This window comes from Canis lupus, chromosome 29 (genome assembly GCF_011100685.1).
Source record: "Canis lupus familiaris isolate Mischka breed German Shepherd chromosome 29, alternate assembly UU_Cfam_GSD_1.0, whole genome shotgun sequence".
Lineage (NCBI taxonomy): Eukaryota > Metazoa > Chordata > Mammalia > Carnivora > Canidae > Canis > Canis lupus.
Window position 1 is genome coordinate 7,548,683 of NC_049250.1, and position 20,383 is coordinate 7,569,065.

The 20,383-nt window shown below is 41.6% G+C and overlaps 1 protein-coding gene across 2 annotated transcripts in view; it reads left to right on the plus strand.

The window, feature by feature from the left end:
* XKR4 (XK related 4) overlaps positions 1 to 20,383 on the plus strand; it is a 442,293-nt gene that overhangs the window by 409,943 nt on the left and 11,967 nt on the right. The window contains exon 3 of one of the 2 annotated variants that reach the window (XR_005380961.1): positions 14,397 to 16,511. Coding sequence is in view for 1 of the 2 variants with exons in the window: in XM_038579326.1 (XP_038435254.1) it covers positions 14,397 to 15,343 (947 nt within the window). In the remaining variant the exon portion in view is untranslated. Of the gene's footprint in view, positions 1 to 14,396; positions 18,663 to 20,383 lie in introns of those variants that run through there. The other variant, XM_038579326.1, reaches the window with a different exon arrangement.

Sequence of the window (20,383 nt, forward strand, 5' to 3'; positions counted from 1 at the left end):
TAAACAGAATTTTAAGGTTCAAACATGCAGTAACTGAGAGAGCACCCAGATTCTGACCAATCAGCTAAAAGGCAACTCCCTTCTCAGGAGCAAGTGTTGTGAGGAACTGGGCCATCATCACATATGGTACATATAAAGCTAGTTTGTCTGAGCCGTTGGGGGGCTTACTTCTTTCTAAAATGAGATTATGCTAGAAAAGATGTTTCAGTTGGTCTCAATACCCGTGTACAGAGGAGCTGGAGGCTGGTATCACTCACAAGTTTTTGAAGACTCATACAGTACCAGACGTTTTGTCATCTAAGACACTTAGATTAGAAGGATCCTCGAAGGGTCTGACAGTCCATCCTTTTGGGAAAGGAGGCCTCTCTCACATCCACAGATGTATTACAATGTTCACAATGTTCCTCAACAATCTTTACAGGTTACAAAGCACCTTCAAAGCTACTTCCCCTTCTGCTAGCCACAGTCCTGGGAGTTAAGAGTTAAAAGTATTTATAGAGCCACCCACGTGCCACAGGCAAAATGGCACAGCCCCTTGTGTCTGATGGGTACAGGACAAGGATGGGGGCTTTGGAGTGCAGGCAGGTCCCCTGGCCATGACAGATGTGGTGGAAGTCAGTGCTCAGGTAATGGGGAGTGACCAGGTGGGCTTCCCAGCCAACCTGTGAGCTGGGGCCTCTGATGCAGAAATCCTTCAGGCAGGCTGGAAGAGGGGACACAGAGGCCCAGGCAAAAGAGAGGAAGGGTATGGGTGGCTGAGGCAGGGAATGAGGGAGAACGGGAGGGGGTTGAAAGGGCCGGTTCTGGAAGGGTTTACTTCCTCATTTACCCTGTGAGGCAACAGGAAGCCCTGGAGGATTTTCAGCGGGGAACACACTTGATCAGATGTGCACTGGAGCCAGTTCACTTTATCCACAAAGTGAAAAAGCCGCTGGACGGGAGAGCTGGAGACCAGGCCAGATGGGAGGCGTTGCCTGATGGGGTCCTAAGCTCAGGGAGGGGCAGGTGGGGATGTAGAGGAGTGTCCCCAGAACCTGCTGAGGCTCCCCGAGAAAAAGCAGCCAGCCACTCCCTTCTCCAGGGCAATCTTCCTCATCTTATTAGATGCTCTCAGAGCCTTTTTTCTCTGAGAAGCACTCGTCTTCCTTTCCCAAAAGCACGGAGTGTCTCCCAAAGGAGTATGCCCATTGACACCCCCGCCCCCAGGAGGACCAGGAGGAGAGGAGAGAGGCCAGGACACAGGTCCCAGTGCAGGAAGAGTGACTGGGGTGGGTGGGGATGGCAGGGAAGACTGAACCCCAGGCTCCCTGGCTTCCTGCCATTTGTGAACCTCCGGGGATCCTCACAGGGTGAGCTTCCTCTGAGCCAGTCCAACCGTAAGAACAGATAATGCTACAAATCTGTGTCCTCGGGGTATTGAGTCATTTTTTGTAAATCATCTAGAAAAGCATTTCGGGGCTTGAAAGCACAATTTATTGTTGCATTATTAAATGGTCCCAGCAGCAAGCCGCGTCCTTTTTATTGACAAAGTAAAAATGAGGCAACCCAAAGGGCAAGACACTGGAAAATAGGGCTAAAGCTAAGGCATCCCGGGCCGCCCCACCCTGCTTCCGTAATAGCCTCCTCCTACTGTCCTCCAACCTGCATGCCAGAGAAACGATCAGACATTGGGGACCCTTAGAGAAAGCTACATCCTGTTTAAAAAAAAACTGCAGCTGAGGTGGCTCAGCAGTTTAGCGCCCACCTTCAGCCCAGGGCCTGATCCTGGAGACCTGGGATCAAGTCCCATGTCAGGCTCCCTGCATGGAGCCTGCTTCTCCCTCTGCCTGTGTCTCTGCCTCTCTCTCTCTCTCTCTCTCTCTGTGTGTGTGTGTGTCTCTCATGAATAAAATAAATAAAATCTTAAAAAATAAAAATTAATAAAAGCAAGGTATTTTTTAAAGTACATCCATTTCTGCCAAAATTGAGGTATAAAGCCAGGAAAAATAAGTGATCAAAAGCAGATAAATGAAGCATTTGTTGTGCTTCTCAAGGACCCTGGCTTGGGGCAACCATCTCCTCTTCCACCCTGTCTTTCTCCAACTGGCAGCCCTTCACTACCCTCTGCCCTGTCTCCGTGGCGCCCCCCAACCCTTAGGAGGGACCTACCTGGTGCCCAGAGGCCCTCAGGTTCCAGGAGGCCTGTGCTCTAGGTCAAGCCATACCCTTCTCTGGGAACCCTCTTTTCATGTACACAACTCAGACAAACCCTGTAGACCATCACTGCCCTGGTAACCGGGGCTTTCCCAAGACCTGGTCAGCAAAAGCTGTCCCTGCCTCATACTTTTCTGCAAACCCTCAAATAATTTCTTCTGCATCTCCTCCTTCCTTCCAACTGAGTGGCCTCTGCTTTATTACCCTTCAACCTAAATAAAATGAAGTACATATTTCACCTAGGTAAATATGCCAATTATTTTTTTCTTCCTATTTCTTTATTTATTTTTATTTTTTTTAAAGATTTTATTTATTTATCCATGAGAGACAGAGAGAGGCAGAGACATAGGCAGAGGGAGAAGCAGGCTTCCTGCAGGGAGCCCGATTTGGGACTCGATCTCAAGATCCCAGGATCACGCCCTGAGCGGAAGGCAGATGCTCAACCACTGAGCCACTCAGGTGTCCCGTTTTCTTCCTATTTTAAAGTGATTTTTAGAAACAGTATCTTGTCAAAAAATTATTTAATATCTGTAAAGGGAAAAAAAAATGTTTCCTTACCCTGTAGATTGAACCTCTTACCCTGTTCTGTCTCTGCCCTGTTATTCTGTTAAAGCCAACCTCCTCCAGTAAAACTTCCTCTGAATCCAGGTGGAGAAGGGCTCCTAGGCATGGAGAGGGGGGAGGTGGGCAGAAGGGAGCAAGATTAGGAGAAAAGCCAGGATCTGGAGTGGCTAATTTTATTTATATAGCAAGTTTCCTGCTCACAAAATGCTTTGATGGACACTATTTCATTGATCCTTGCTCAAACCTATGAAGACTAAGTAAAATCAAGTGACTTGCTGGAGCCATACAGCTAGCAGGTATAGATCCCCCCATCCTCACTGTTGTCTCCCTCGGATGTCTGGCAAAGCCTCCCGCCTCTGCCAGGAGCTCTCCACCCACTTGCGTTCACCTTGCACCTCAGGGATGGTACACAGCTTAGTGTGCAGGTGCCTTTGCCTCCAGGATGAGGTTCAGGTGCAAGTCCTTACGTCTGGTACACATGTCCACGGTCCCCCTGCCGGCTCGCCTCAAACACCCTCCCCACACCTGTAAGCTTCGGCATGTGCCTGTCTCTTCCTGGGCTGCCTTCTTTTCCAGGACAGGGCCTCTGGGCAAATACTGTTTCTTCTCTCTTCTCCACGCTCTGTTCGCCAGGTTGTACACATGTGCTTGTAAATCTCTGCCTCCCATGCAGATTTGCAGTTCCTTCAAGGACTGCATTGGTGTTCTCAATACCTGGTACTTCTTGTCACCATTTTCCGTCTTCTGGGCCCCTTCCAAATCCTCTGATTATATCACCCCTAGGCCTCAGTTTCCCCATCTGTAAGATGGGCAAAATCACCATCAAAGAAGTGATGCTGTAAGAAATAAAATAATAAATGTGACAAGCCTGCTTGATGATTGATACCTGCTGGGATTTTTTAAATTATTATTTTAGTCTTGCCATTGTCCAGCCATGTCCCTCTTTGATGGGTAAGAGAAGGACACAGCCTCTGTCTCTACCCGTTTCCGTCTCTATTTCTCTTCATTTTGCCCCATTTCACCCTCTACCCACCAAAGGAGAAAAATTTTAAGAAAGAAACAGCATGGTGGCCAAAAACTTTTTAAAGAAATAGAAAATAAAGAAAACTTCAATCCTATTAAACATCTCAGTTCCCTTATTTTATGTCTTTTGAGTAGTAATTTCTACCATCATTTTACTTTCAGTATAAATTTAACCACGCATTTTGTAATATTGTGCAGAGAATTTTGACTTTCTTGCCTCCTCTTATTTACAGAATTTTTTTTTCTCATGCTTTTAGAGAAAGCATGAGATATTTTCAAATTCCCCCACACAATATGTTTGTCTTCCTGGGAAATTTTAATAAAAATCTAAAAATAATAAAATTTAAGATTATAAAATAGATGGAGCTATGTGAAATCATCTCTGATTCTTTTCACCTCAGAAGGAAATAACTTCCCACATTTGTTAAGACACTTCGCTTCCTCCAACAACTTTCTTCAACTAGTTTCATATTAAAACACTTTTTTTAAATTTCAATTCAATGTTTCCCTTATCAACACCTTAGCAGCCTTAAAATTTGCCTTGCAAACAAGTTGAAATCCTCAGAATGGATTATGAGAAGTATGCATATCCCTACCAAAACTAAACATATTAAGCATTTAAATATTTTTAATCAGAACTATTACAAGGTTTAAATTAGAGATAAATGGTTTCAATGCAATATTTAAAACATCCGAGACCTGGTGAGCTTGTATTACTTTCCTTTCCTTCACCACACTCACTGAAGATCAGAGAGAGCACAGAGAGCTTTACATTTTTTTTTCAATTATTACCTTCTTTTAACTGGGTGAATTCAATATGAGTCCAGCCAAGAGGATTTGCTGCTTTTGTATCTGTAACTAAGAGACAAGTTCTAAGCATGCTGAAGAAATGGAAAACCACTCTGGTTCTGGATCTTCATTTTGGGAGCTCCCACTCTTAGGTCATATAATTAACTGAAATTGGGCAACAGTTTTTCCTCAAGTGAAAATCCAGAAAAACCAGGAGAGTTGTTTCAGATCAGAAAATGTGAAGGAGAGAAAAGCATGGTTTTCCTCCTAGGTATTCATGCTTCTGATCTGTTTTGTGAAAAGAATCCAAAGGGGGATCCTTAGCCTGGGAACAAATATGGTTGCTGAGACCCTGAAGGAGCAGGTGTGGTGGGAACCTTTAGGAGTCAGCTGCGTGAAAAGGTGGCACTATTCCAGAGTCATGTACGTTTCTCTGCCGTTTTCCTGGGAGCTTAGACCACAAGAGATTTGAGAGCTCACTATGCTTGCCCATGCCTCACATCCCAGTTGTAGATAGGTCTACTGTCATGGTGAACAGAGTTTGGAATCTGTGAATTGTGATGCCTGCCCTCCTCGATAATTACATGAGCTTGGAAGTTGTTTAACTCTTTATATCTCTGTTTCCCTGAGTGCCAAAGAGTGCTTGCTTCAAAGCATTATCATGAACTTCAGATTGAACAAAGGACGCAGGTACCCAGCACATCACAAGTGCATAAAGCAAGGACCCAACAAATGCTTGCTCCTCTTTTACTTGTCTAGGATATGAGCCTCAAATGTGCTAAGGAAACCATAAAATTTTTTTGAAAATCAATATTCAGGAAACCAATATTATGTCATCATCTAAAAGTCAATGTCTCATTTGTTTAAGGACTGTACATTCAGAAGAAAAGTTATTGTGTTTGTGATGATAAGATAGTATATGGTGTGAACAGTGAAATGATCATCTCACCCGCATAGCTGAGAAGGGTGCTGTTGTAAATCATCCATTCCCAAACTATTGGTGAGGAAATACCTAAAATTCCAACAGAAAATGCTGAAATTGACAGAATGAAAAAAATGGGGTGAAATGGAAGTCAAGATGTGTGAAATCAAGATATTGGGCAAATAGACAATATGAGAGCAGCTACTAAATAACAAATGCACTAATTTCAGAACCTGACACAAAGAAAGTGTCAGATGTCAGGAACATAATGGTCAGCCACAGGATACAGATCCAGCCCTTTTGGGTAGATGTGTCTATCATCAACCATACAAATGTATGGTGACAGCAGGTGTGCCAAGGTGCAGAGTGAAGAACAAATGCAAGGTGCTGTAGGGTCTTACAACAAATGACAGGATGTAGATTGGAGGCTAGGAAAGACTTTCCTAAGATATGATGCTCAAAATGGGAACTGAGAGATGAGGAGGGATTCTTTGGAGAGAAGTGGCTTTTCAAGTGGGACCCCAGAGTTTCCTCCTCCTAGGAAGAAAATGCAGTCTTATTCAACATGTGAGGATTGGAGACAAGGCAATGTGTGTCTGAAGCTCAGAGAGGCAGGGACAAGATGAGCCAGAGGAGATCGGGTGGCCATGAGGGATACACGGCCAAGTTTTCCAAAATGTGCTGGTAAAACATCAGTGATCAGCAAGTTAGCTTCTAGCCCAGCCCTTCTGTCTCCGTCAGTACAGGGAAATGAGCATTCAGGAAAAGAGCCGATGCAGGAATATTCAGATTCAGGAAGGAGTAGATCCAAGGCGACATCCAGAGGCGCCCTCTGCTGGCCAAAAATCATCTTCCCTTGTGATGGATACAGATTCTGCCGGAAGGGTATATATCCATTGTATTATTCCCTCTGTTTTTGTATATGTTTGAATTTTTACCTAATAATGAATGTTTTAAGTTAAAAGTAAAAGAGCCCTATCTTACCAGCCCCAGTTTGATTATAAATATGGGTCAGGAGCCAGGTGTTTCCCTGGGACTGTAACCCTTGGCTGGCCTTTTCAAGAGAAGGGCTGTGATTACCCTCCCTAAGGAGGAGGGAAGAGACAGGCTCATTCTGTTTGTTGAAGAATCAAAGAATTAGAGTACTTGGTTCAATTCCGTGAACCTCCTACATCTGGGGAATTAGGCTATAAATCCTATGAAGCATTCTCTGAGGATTTCCAAGAATTGTTTACACCCAGACCACAAACAACACGACAGGAATACAGACTTTATTTCTCCGTGTTTTGGCATTTACAGCTCAGATAGAAATTGTGAAGAAGGGGATCCCTGGGTGGCGCAGCGGTTTGGCGCATGCCTTTGGCCCAGGGCGCGATCCTGGGGACCCGGGATCGAATCCCACGTCGGGCTCCCGGTGCATGGAGCCTGCTTCTCCCTCTGCCTGTGTCTCTGCCTCTCTCTCTCTCTCTGTGGCTATCATAAGTAAATAAAAATTAAAAAAAAAAAAAGGAAATTGTGAAGAAGCAGAGTAGGAGAGCAATGAAGAATTGTGCACATTTTTTGAAATTTTCATTTTCTCTGTGGTTCCAGCTTTATATTTGGAATACTCTTTCTTCCTCTCTATTTCTTCCTCTCTCTTGCTCTCTCTTCCATTCTACCTTTCCTTCTGCCTTGCTTTTTCTCTAAGTGCCAATTCTTAACATACACCAGGTACCATACAAGGTAGTAGAGGACAGGAAGGTAAACAAGGAGGCACTCATCCTTACCTAAAGGTCAACACAATAATTAAATTTAAATTAAATTAAATAATTAACATTAAAATGAAGTAAATTAAAGCACAAGATCAAACATAATTTTAGACCAGGATATGTACTCTGAAGGAAGGGGATAGCACACTTGATATGAAAACACGTTTGTAGAGTGAATGAATTTGCACTTGGCGGTGAGAAGTAGCCCCCTCCTAGTCTTCAGGTCCCCAAATCAAAACAGTTTCTTGCATTGTAATATTTCCAAGGGTCTTTTAGCCTATACCAGACCCATTCTTTCCATTCTTCCAAAAAGGAAATGTTTAAAGTGAGATGGTAGAGCTTTTGTTCACAACACCCTCCTCTAGCCCCCATCAACCATTCTCTGAACTATTATTTTATCCTAAATAAAATATATAAATTTTCTACATCTTTCCTTAGGATTGCATTTAGATCCAACTTGAGGAATATTATAGGAAAGCAAGTTACTTGTAATAAAAAAACAGAGGTTAGCAGTAATGAATTCTTTCAATGGAGTTCCTTGAAAGCAAATCTGGATTTGGAGCAAAGCCATGGGATTCAGAGCAAAGGCAGGAGAAGAGCAAGTAGAGCAGGCCATTGACATTGAAAAAGACTAATTTCCTTTCTTATTTTGAATTTATTTGAGTTTTAGGAACAGTGAGAAGGTTACATTTGGGCAACACCAAACATTAGTTCATTAATACAACTACTGTTTAAAAAATAATTCAACTTCATGTCATGTTTCCCCCAGGAAATGGGGGGAAAGAGTGAAGAAGAGCAGAGCAGAAGCAAAGCAGGACAGAAGGAAAGACTGTCATAGAGAGGAGAAGAAAGAGAAGGAAGAAAAGGACACACACAAAAAAAACAAAACATGTAAACACTAGTTGGGGAAAGGACACCCAAAGGAAGCAAGGAGAAAAAAGGGAAGAAAGTCAAAACTTTGTTATTCACTTGAACAACACAATATTGATTTCTATCAGTTCTCTTTGAAATGCTAATTAGATAACTAGCTAGTATCAGATTCAAAACCCTCATTCTGAATAAAAAATCTTTATTCAAAATGGAAAAGTACCTTAGTCTTCCTCTGAGGAACTAGTCTCTGAATTACTAAGCAACCTCTGCAACAATTCAAATGCACAGATCTCAGAATCCAGAAGTAATCCCGACCTCATCTAGAGGTTTTTAAAGAAAAATTCTTGGATTATATTTCCAAAGGTGCTACTTCTTTTACCAAATCTTATCCAAATATATAGAGATATTCAGTTCAAAATTATAGGATAAACTGCCACACTGACTTTATGATCATTGAATTGTCTTATTCCAAGTCAGATCAATTCTTTGGGCTGCAGTGAGAAAACAAAATTACCTGGGGTCAGCTGGACTCAATTCGGGGTTTACTGGAAGGAAGAACTTCTCCTCTACCCTCTTAGTTATATGTATGAGGGCCTGCAAATTAAATCAACAAACAGATTAGCAAGACAAAATACAGACTCAATTACATATGTAATCATGTGTGCGAGTATGTAAATTATGTATGTAATCATGTGTGCACACACAAGCATTCCCAAGGAAATCTGACTCTAGGAGGTCATTAGATTTTGGAATTTATCTTAATAGGGGATGAGAGATGGCAGATGGACACTTCTGGGAAAACAAATGATTTCTAAAAAGTGGGGGAGAAAAGGCATTTATGGAAAAACAAGTGACTTGTGGAGAAATAAAACACTATAAAAAAGTGGAGGGGAGATATAATAGTTTTATGATAGTCTATTTGGGTGTGGTGCTGACTTTTCCTCTCCAAGAAGGTTCAAGTTACTCCTGGGGAGGGCATTTATGATAATTGAGTTCTTTTAAGGCACTCTGCTTTAAGGCAGATAAAAGATTCCAGGAACTCAAATGCCTTCAACTGGAAATAATTTTTACAGTGGTTTATTCTGGACCCCTCCAGATGCAATGCACCCAAATGGCACATATTGCGAATCCTTGGATTTGGATGGTTTTGCAATCTCGTATTTCTTAGTCAGTCAAGTGGCATTCGAAATCATCTTCTTAGAACTGTGGCAGCCTACCCAGAAATTCATGTTCTCTCTCTTTCTGAGAAGGGTATTACACTAACATCAGGGGGCATAGAGGAAGAAGATTTGTCTTATTTCCATGAGAACGCAAACACTGTCATCTACAGCCAGATTGCTTCCAGGTATCCCATTGATCCTGTGTACATGGAACACAAAGACTGTAGGCCTGCAGGTTCTTGGGGAAATAATCAGACACACGCCTCTAGGGCCAGAAAAGTCTGGTGCAGAGATAGGTGTGCTGAGTGCTGAGGTAGACTAGAGGAGTGGAGATGCTGGAGTGCAGGGAATCTCTCAGGGAGAGGCTGCTAAGGGAGGAGGCCCAGGTGCAGCATCCCAACCAGTGCCAGTAACTCAAGGATGAGCAGATAAAAATGGAGAAGCAAGAGATAAAGAATAGAAGGAAAAATGGGAAACAGACAAATCTGAAATAAAGAGGAAGAGATTCAGTAAAGTGAAAGGCTATTCTTGGGGTAAAAGGAAGCTTATCACATGTTTGCAATCTTGTGGAGGAAGAGCTGGGATACAGAGGGTTTAACTGAAAAGTCTCTTTTCCAGGAAGCAGAGGGTAGCTTTGCAGTAGAAGGGCAATTTTCATCAGAAATAAGAGAGGGGAAAGAAAGAGGGAAGATAAATCACATAAGCTCTCCAAGGGAGACTTGGTTTCTTTTCTATAAAATGAGATCATTGCACTAGATAAGATCTGAGGTCCTATCATCTCTTGCAACCTTTTAATAAATAAGAGAATCCCATTGAGTCTTCTGTAGCTGTTTTGTGTGTTTGATTTTAGAGTGAAGTTTTGTAAGCTATTCATTCTTTTGCACCAAAATTCTGATGGACACATTATATATTCCTGGAACTACTGAGGAAATCCTTGTATTTCAATATCTTAATGGTGTGGGAGGTGCTGGAAATATTGTTCAGTGTCACTTACATAATATTCCAGCTTGGGATGTGTAACCTGAATCTAACCATGAGGAAACAGACAAATCCAAAACAAGGAACACTCTCTTTTTTTTTTTTTTTGTACTGTACTCTTCAAAAAAATGCCAATGTCAAAAAGAAAGAAAGTCAGTGGAAATATTTCTGATTAAAAAAACTATATTGATAAGACAACCAAATGCAATATCTGATTCCAGACTCAATTCTGTACCACAGGGGAAAATCCTAAATAGACATTGTTAAAGTCAATTGATGAAATTGGAATATTGATAGTGGATACAGTGGATTAGAAAAAAAGTATTGTATCAGTGTTAAATTGACCAAAGTTGATAAATTTATTGTGGTTATCTAAAAGAATATCTCTAGTCATAAGAAAGAGACATTGATATATTTTTGGGTAAAGAACCATTGTCTTAGTCCTTTTTAAAAAAAAAAGATTTTATTTATTTATTCATGAGAGACACAGAGAGAGCCAGAGACATAGACAGAGGGAGAAGCAGGCTCTCTGTGGGGAGCCAGATGCAGGACTCAATCCCAGGACCCTGGGATCACACACTGAGCCACTCAGGCATCCCTGTCTTAGTCTTTTTGAGTTGCTATAACAAAATACTACAAGCTGGATAGTTTATAAACAGCAGAAATATATTGGTCACAGTTCTGGAGGCTAGAAGTCCAAGATCAGGGTGCCAGCATAGTCTGGTGAGAGCTCTCTTCTGAGCTGAAGACTTCTCATAGTATTCTTGGGTGGCAGAAGGGGCTTAGGAAGCTCTCTGGGCCTCTTTTAGAAGGCACTGATCCCATTCATAATTTAAACATCTCCCAGAGGCTCCTCCTACTAATACCAGCCTCTTTAAGGGTTAGGGTTTCAACATATGAATGGAGGGGGACATGAACAATCAGACCCTAGCAGCCAAGATGTATGCAATTTACTCTCAAATGGTTCAGAGAAAAAAGGCTAGAGAGGGGGTGGGGTGGGCAGGTGGAGGCTAGTGATAAAGTAAAAGAGGCCAAATGACAGTCTGGGCAAAGAGAATATAAGTATTCAATATTCAATAGACAACTTTTTTACTTCTGCAATTCTCCTGTTAAGTTTGAAATAATTTTCAAATAAAGAGTGAAAATATACATTGTTAGCTAAAACAGTACTTAGGGTTCTATCTGCCAGCATCAAAAGTTCCAGAGAATTCTACTTTAATGATAATGCAGTGCCTTACTAAGGGAATTTATCTTGAAACAACTGAGCTGACATTATTTGTGTAAAAGCAAAAAATTAAGGATTTCATGGTAATGTGAATTTGTAATAAGGAATAAGTCTAAGATTGCCCTGTATTTTCTGTTTGGGGATACATTCATCTTATAAAAATTAATTGCTAAACAGAAAGGAAAAAAATCAAACGAACCAAGGAAATTCCAATTGTTGCTATAGCAGAGAATTCATAAAGGGGGGGTCATCCATGGACATGAAATTTGCCTTGGCTATAGGCAAAAAATTTACTTTGTAAATTGTAAGATACATAGAAAGCAAAGCTGATAGAAAATCTTCCCTTTTCTATTGCCAGAATATTTTCTTACCAAGTTCCTGAAGTGTCCTGGAGCAGGCTCAATTACTTTTTTAGGACATGCAATAAAAGGGGTGAAGAGGGATGCCTGGGTGGCACAGCGGTTGAGCACTTGCCTTTACTTCAGGGCGTGATCCTAGGGTCGGGGATCGAGTCCCACATCAGGCTCCCTGCGAGGAGCCTGCTTCTCCTTCTGCCTATGTCTCTGCCTCTTTCTCTGTGTCTTTCATGAATGAATAGGTAGAAAATCTTTAAAAATAAATAAAAATAAAAGGGGTGAAGATTACAGGGGAAGATGGACTAGGCTATTTTTCCAATTCTTTTACATGCAAGAGCAGATGATTTAAGGATGCTGTGTATGCAACGTTTTGTTATGCTTTACCATTAGTCACTGCTTTGAAAAACAGCCTTTAATAACGCCTGCCTGTGAAAAACCGTACCCTCGTGGTTCCGACTCTCCGGAGTCAGCTAGCGCTTGGTCTAGTTGACCAGCAATGCAGCCATCTTCCTGCAGGTGGCGCTGCGCGTGAACGCCGTCCTCAGGGCGCCAGGGTGTGAACAGGAGGTGGGGCTTTCGGCTGGTGCCGCCCTGCAGGGGATGCACCGTACTCAGAGAGGAGGACACAGTCTACTCCAAAACCATCTGTGCCGCAGCAAACAGTAGAGATAAGGAACGAGGTCATGAGTAGCTTCTGTGTCACTCAAAGGTGTTGGGATTAAAACAGCACAACCTTTTGTTCTTATGTCCTAAACTGAAAATAAGGGTGTCATTCTCGAAGTCATTATTCCATGACCCTTTATTTCCCATTGTCTCACCTTCTTCTTCTCCTTACTTTTCTTCCCACCGTGTCCTTTCATCTCCCAAATTTGCTTTACAATTGAGGTAGATGGTTCCCACCCCATAGAAATTATACTTTCATTAAAAGAGAGAGAGAGAAAGAAAGAAACAGAACAAACGAACAACAAAAAATATATTTTAAAAACACAAGAAAAAGAAAAGAAATTACATTATCAAAAATTCTTTTGTGTGCTGGTCTCCAACTGACCTAAAATATTGCCATAACTGCTCGAGAGATATGGTAGCAGAAGATTTCTGTGCTGGCCAGAAAAAAACCCCTGAAGATCCAGAGTAAGATGTGGGCTTTCTGCTAGCTTGATTGGGAGTGGATATGAGAAGTAGCCATTGGAAGGTATTTCTCACCAATATTGTCTTTTGAAGTTCACCTTACTCAAGGGGAATGTGTTAGAAATGATCGTTGAGGTTGACTGTGTTTTCCATTAATTAGTGTGCATCTTTCCTACAGGAGTCATTTTTTTCCAATTCATTTTTCAAAGATCATAGACAACAGCCGTTCTCTATCAAAATATAAAAACAAAATACAGTTCTATCCCCAGTTCTTGGCAATCCTTCTATTTCTTGTCCAAAGACTATAAGGTGGCCTGGTTATGATAAGTTAATGGATCTGTGGAGAAATGCCAGCTGGACTGTAAAACTCAAAACCTATTCTTAGTCTTGGTAAATCTTGTTATGGTGTGTCGCACAGTGTGCAAACTGACTAACCCTTCAGTGGCAAAGTGAATTCCCCAAAAGAGCTCCTCTCCTAAAGGAAGCCAGTATGTTTTCAGGTGAGCCCTATCCATGTCTGGACCATACAAGCAATGCTTCAGACACAGCAGATGACGGCAAAGCGGAGGGAAATGATAAAACTTATTTTAAAAACTTGTAAACAAACTTTTAAAGAACATACTAAACAAATGCAGTTCGTAAAATAAGAGAAATGGTTGAGAGGTGATTTCTGTACAATCTTTCCTCTATGAAAGAATAAGTGGTGAGTGCCAGTGAGCAAACATGTCTTCTTCTAAGAGAATGGCAGTAAGGAACAGACAAAAGCTATAGGAAGAATTATGTTCAGATTATAGTAGGACAAACTGCATACCAGGTAAGACAAGAAACATTACCAAGGAGGTTTTATGGCCTTCTTATTTGTAAGAAAGAATAAACTTTCCTTTGTGAATGAAGTGCATTTATTCTTGTTTAGAAGCAGAAAGTAAATCAGCTAGCCCCTCAGGTTTCCAGTGATTATTTATCCCTTTCATCCGCAGAATCTCAAAGCTGCCAGGAACCTTGGAGATTATCCACTTTATAAATGAGGACACCAGTTGAAATGATTGTCCAAAGTCATGCAGAGTTGACACAGCAAGCCAATCTGTCAACCTCCAGTCCATAGCTGTTTTCCAACTACACAAAATCACCTCCTTACTTTACCTACTTCCACCATATACACAGAAAGCTCACCCCACCCCACCCCATTTCCAGATCCCACACCCCACGTGTGTTTTGAATAGCATTCCTGTCATAGGTCATGACTTCTCCATATGGTTGGGCCCACAGAGGGCAGACACTAGGAGCCCCATCTGATTAAGCTCAGCTAAATACTCAAAGAAGTGAAGAGCTTTGCTGAGGTCACAGGTACTTGTCCCAAGCCCCCAGCTCCATATGACTTATTTTCTGGGGACAGCACTGCATGTCACTTTTGACAAAATGTCTTCCTTTTTGCCTTTGTAGGATTCACAGCGGCAGCCTCCCTCGTGTCTTTGGCTTGGGCCTTGGCCTCTTACCAGAAGGCTCTCCGGGACTCTCGAGATGACAAGAAGCCCATCAGCTACATGGCTGTTGTCATCCAGTTCTGCTGGCATTTCTTCACCATTGCTGCCAGAGTCATCACCTTCGCCCTCTTTGCCTCGGTTTTCCAGCTGTACTTTGGGATCTTCATTGTCCTCCACTGGTGCATCATGACCTTCTGGATTGTCCACTGTGAGACAGAATTCTGTATCACCAAATGGGAAGAGATTGTGTTCGACATGGTGGTGGGGATCATCTACATCTTCAGCTGGTTCAACGTCAAGGAAGGCAGGACACGCTGCAGGCTCTTCATTTACTATTTTGTGATCCTGCTGGAAAATACAGCCTTGAGTGCCCTCTGGTACCTCTACAAGGCTCCCCCATTTGCAGATGCGTTTGCCATCCCAGCACTGTGTGTGGTGTTCAGCAGCTTTTTAACTGGCGTCGTTTTTATGCTGATGTATTATGCCTTCTTTCACCCCAATGGACCCAGATTCGGGCAGTCACCCAGTTGTGCTTGTGAGGACCCAGTCGCTGCCTTCACCCTGCCTCCAGAAGTGGCCACCAGCACGCTCCGGTCCATCTCCAACAACCGCAGTGTCGCCAGCGACCGCGACCAGAAATTTGTAGAGCGGGATGGGTGTGTACCTGTCTTTCAGGTGAGGCCCACGGCTCCGTCCACCCCGTCATCTCGCCTGCCACGGATTGAAGAATCTGTCATTAAAATTGACCTGTTCAGGAATAGGTACCCAGCGTGGGAGAGACACGTTTTGGACAGAAGCCTTCGAAAGGCCATTTTAGCCTTTGAATGTTCCCCGTCTCCTCCGAGGCTGCAGTACAAAGATGATGCCCTGATCCAGGAGCGGTTGGAGTATGAAACCACGTTATAAGATGCAAGGCCTTGGAGGAGCCACAACCTCCAGGTGAAGGGGTGGCAGCAGGGCCGTGGCAATAATGAAACTTTGTCCTAGAGCAGGGCAACGAGCTGTAATGCGCTTCGTCTGACCCTGCATCAGCTGACTGCCTGCTGCTGGTCTCCTTCCAAAACAGCCACTGAAGGGAAGGGAAACGGGCCAGCTCAGCAGGACTCCTTGTTGCTACCAACCCCTCCTGCCCACTTTCAGCGTGTCCACCAGAGGGTACTATGATCACGGAAAATGTTGCCTCCAATCAATAGGGTGTTTTGATGAAGTTAATTGACCTTTGCATAAAAATATACAGTCACACACACACACACACACACACACACACACACACACGGCACCAGTCCTCTGTCAAAATAGCTTAGGTGATTTTTCTTGATGCAAAGCTCTGATTCTGAATATAAAATCAGAGAGAAAATATATCCCTCAAGACTCCAGAAAAAAAAATAGTACTACTTAGGAAAGAATTTCATAGACCATTCTCATCTGGAAACCACTACCACACGTGAAAATCCTACCCAATGGACAACAAACTCAACTGTTGTTTACATGTGTATGCGAATCGGTAGAATGGTTCACTTTCAACACATTTCAGGATCTGTCTCTTATTTTAAGTTTTCAGTTGAGAACATCCTCTCCGACAGAAATCCTATGCAGCACATGTATGGCTTTTGACAAGACCAGGGAGCTCTCAATGATTTCGTGATGTAAACTAAATGATCATCATGATTCAGTCTTCAGTCGCAAAAATGTAGTAAGTACATGAAGAGGAAGCAGGGAAACAAGGCAAAAGGAGTGTCTGATTTCCTGGCCTGTGCAGCTCATGCGGGCTCATAGGTGCAGAGCAACAGGAGAGGAATATGCTGAACTGGATGTTTCGAGACGTAGGGAAGCATGGCTCTGTGTGAATACAGGCAAGCGCGAGTCCAGAGCACGCTGCGCCACACCTTCCTAGTGCCAAACATGTCCAACCACAGGACTGATGTGGAAGTCCCAAACACCTGAGAACGAGTGGCATGAGCCCCCCAAAGTGGACGTGAGAGTGCACCATCAAGTTCCCCACTGTGTACAGACTCCCCTCTCCCCAACCCAAGGTCAAAGTGATGTGTCTTTTAGAGGCTTTGGACACTTTTTAGTAAGTATGAGCAGACAGTGCAGTGAATATGCTATGAGACAACCCTTCCCAACTGATGGAGGGCTTATCACTAGATCCAGCTAAGATTTGTATTTGAATCATTTGTAAAGTCGCACTCTGAACAAACTTCTGGGTTTTTAATACCTCCGTACGGCAAGTAAACGTCCCTTGCTTTCTGTTCCCAGTGTCCTCAGTCATGGTGCTTTTCGTTGCATTAAAAGTGCCGGTCAAACTTTGATAGTATTTTTTTATAGTTGGTGCAGAGTGGAATAACTCATGGATTATTTCAATATTTTTGTAATAAAAAATATAGGGTATACATATAGGCATCATCACTTTTTTTATAGACCTGGAATCGTTTAAAACACTTTAAGCATCAGAATTACTTGGGATGTCAGGAACTGGTCCACAAATCCCATCAGCCTGCCTCAGCAGTTTGAGAACACTTGTCTCTTGCAAGATCACCCTACTTTGCAATGTCGGTGCCCCCAGGAACCTGGCCAGGGGTGCTATCAGGATATCAGGTGACAAGAGAATCAGCTTAACTAGAAAGGGCTTGTCAAGACTGGCCAATGTTTCCCAGGATGTGAGAGCTGTAAATGATTATCTTCATCCATCCATGATCACAAACCTGACCACAGTGGAAGATGTCTTAAACTTCCTTCCCTGGTTTTATGTTAACCCAACTTATATATTAAATATTAGTCAAGTCACTAAAAAAAAGAGAAAGAGAGACAGAGAGACAGAAGAGGGAAAAGTCCGTTTAGCTTAATTATTCTGTGATTTGGACTGTACAATCCACTTAAAATAGTCAAGTTCTATAGCCACCATCTATAGTGGGTGTGTCACACAGAGACTGCAGTCCAGTGACATCCACAGGAAATGGCAGAGGGTTCAATCTATGACTTCCTTTGGTACAAAGCCCCAGAGCAACATTTTAAAAATAGATGATTTTTTATTGGTAGAGATACTTTCCTAGCACTCCATGGTTTGATCCTCCAAGCAAGATTTCCACTAAAAAATAATAATCTTTTGTTTGGATGTGAAAAGATTACCTAGTCGTCAATAAAGGCCCAGGAAGACGCTCTTCTTATCAGCAATTGGTGAAAACATTGCACCCCCATTATAGATGGAAAAAATGATTATATTGGCAAAAATTCTTCACTTTCGTGCAGGACCATGAGTTATTAGCTTCATTATTTCCAAGAAAACTTTTAATTGATGATCTTTGGAAATTGAATGGCTCAATTGAACTATACCTTTGATTTCATGAGTAAATGCCAGATTACAGTTAGAGTGTCAATCAACACAAACTCAGCAGGCCCCAACACTCCTCAATCATGTAAGTCCTGAGTTATTTCTCAATTTGATACCCCATTTAACATGTTAAGAGTCAAAATGAGTACTGTGTGAATAAACAATAATGTACTGTGCTTTGTCTTGGAGGTAAGAATACAGTTAGGAGGGTGTAAAAAGTTTGTATTTCTCAGCAATTGCCCAAATGCCATAAATACTCCATTATCCAACATACTTGAAGATGATGATGTTTTAGTTAGTCAAAAATTCTTGCTAAGGAAAGGATATCTTCACCATAAATTCCAAACTCTCTCAAGATTGATTATAGGAACCAAAAAATTCTGCTTCTGAGGAAAAGCGTGACCTAATCTTGTTTCCATGATTCAGAAAAAGCACTGTGCTGCCCTCAGATGGTGTGATGAGAACCGTTATTATTCATTTCTAGATATATAGAAAACACAGAGTTTAAAGTATTAGGATTTAAAGAGACATTGTCAATGTGCAAAGGAACAACGTTTGATTTTTGTATCTGTATTTTAATTCTTCCTAAGATTTCATTTTCAATCTGCCATGAAACCCTCCACAGACAGTAACCAGAGAGCCCAGAGAGCCCAAAAAGAACATGCTACAGTTAGCACACAGATTGGAAATGCTGGATTCTTTCTCTGTAGGATCCAACTTCCTGTGTTCTCCTTGGATTCTCTGAGGGAAGGGGAGTCCTGCTCTTAGCACTCCCTTTTTGCCCAAGACCATAAATTTTCTAAAAGAAAATGTTATACATCTTTTTCACTTTCAAATTAGCATTTGAAAATGAAGCTGTATTTAAGATTAAAAAATATATACATATGTGATATATATATACACACACACGTGTGTATATATATATATGTGTGTATACACACACACATATATATATACACATATATATATATATATCTTAACCATACTGAGGTTTTTAAGTATTTGTGTGGGAGAAAAAAAAATTTCCAAGTAAGTCAAAGTTTGGTCTCCCATGATGACTATGTCTTTTAAATCCTCTTAGCCATTCACATTGTCCTACTTAACTATGTGCTGTCTAGTTCAGTAACACTGGCTTTGCCGACACTCCATTACTATTCATTTTTGATAATACCATGAGTCCAACAAGTGAAATAAATTTTCTTACTGACTTGGCAAGAACATGCAATTCGAGTATTAGTACAATATAAAATATGAAGATACCAGAAGATAAAAGTATAATGAAGTATTTATGCTTAATTCCTAAATGCCCAATTTATTTTACTCTATGAATAAATTAAGTGATAGCACTGACCAATTAAAAGTGAATGGGAATAATTGAAATCTCAATGACTGTTTCTTAAAATACCGTAACATGCATATATGTTATGTATGTATATATGTATGGTTTACATATATATCTACACACACAACAAAAGAACAGAGATGAAAAAGATGAGGTATATACTGCCCTTTCATGCATATTAACTGGTGTGTTACCAACACGTGAATTTTTAGTTAAAAATCTTTTACCTCCTCTTTTTCAGCCCAAACTTACAATCCCTGTCTATACGATATAAGACATCAACCTACTGGTAATGTTGAGGGAAATACCTAGATGCAATTTATCACTTTTAGCTTAAATAAGCTATTTCACTCCTATAAGATTTCATCTTCTAAGAAGCTGAATAGAATAGGTTTGAATCATTTCAAGGTTTCTTTCTCCCAACTGATTGAATTGAGCAAAGAAAAACTCTTGTGTCCTTACCAGACTGTGTAAGGTTACACATTTGCCTTTAAACATACCAAATGCCATCGAGTGGAAGAAGTTCTCCCACAATGTTTAGATAAGAATCCACTATTTTTTCTAATGAACCATTTTCTACACTAAATATATGCTCTCCTGCATTCTCATACATCTTTGCCATTAGCCATCACTGTTTCTATATAAAACTTGGATGAGATGCCTGCATTTTTATGTTTCTAAGGAGAATTCCTTAAAGCCTTTTTAAAAATAGCTCAGACTGTCTTTCAGAAATATAGCTTAGAGGATGGTTGAAGTGCATGGTGAAAACAGCAGATCTGAGGTGCTTGTTTCTATAAATTCAGTGATGGATGCAGATCAACTCATGTTCATTTATCTTCAACAGTCCAGTGTCACTTCTGAAAACAATCAAAATGATTGCTTCTGCCAGCTTGTGACTCATAACACCCTTCTTCCCCCTCTGAAGCCTGGGCATTTCAACATGGCCGAAGAAGGGTGATTTTCGTCTACTGCCTACCCACTGAAGCACCCAACTTCCATTTCCAAGTCTCTGGCCCTGACCTGACCTGTATCAGGCTGTGAAGTGATCTCAGCAGTCGGGTTGCATCTCCTCTGCTCACTTAGGAAAGCTGTACTGTCCACTGCAGGGCTTTGTCTCTGGACCTATGTCTGGTCCAGTTGTAATCCTAGAAATGGGCACACAGAAAGACTCAATCTGTGCCTGGGATCAACAGTCTCAACAGTAGGATTACTCATTCAACAGTAAAACTCCCCAGAATGTGGGTGGAATTGTATAAAAACACAATGAGCCATT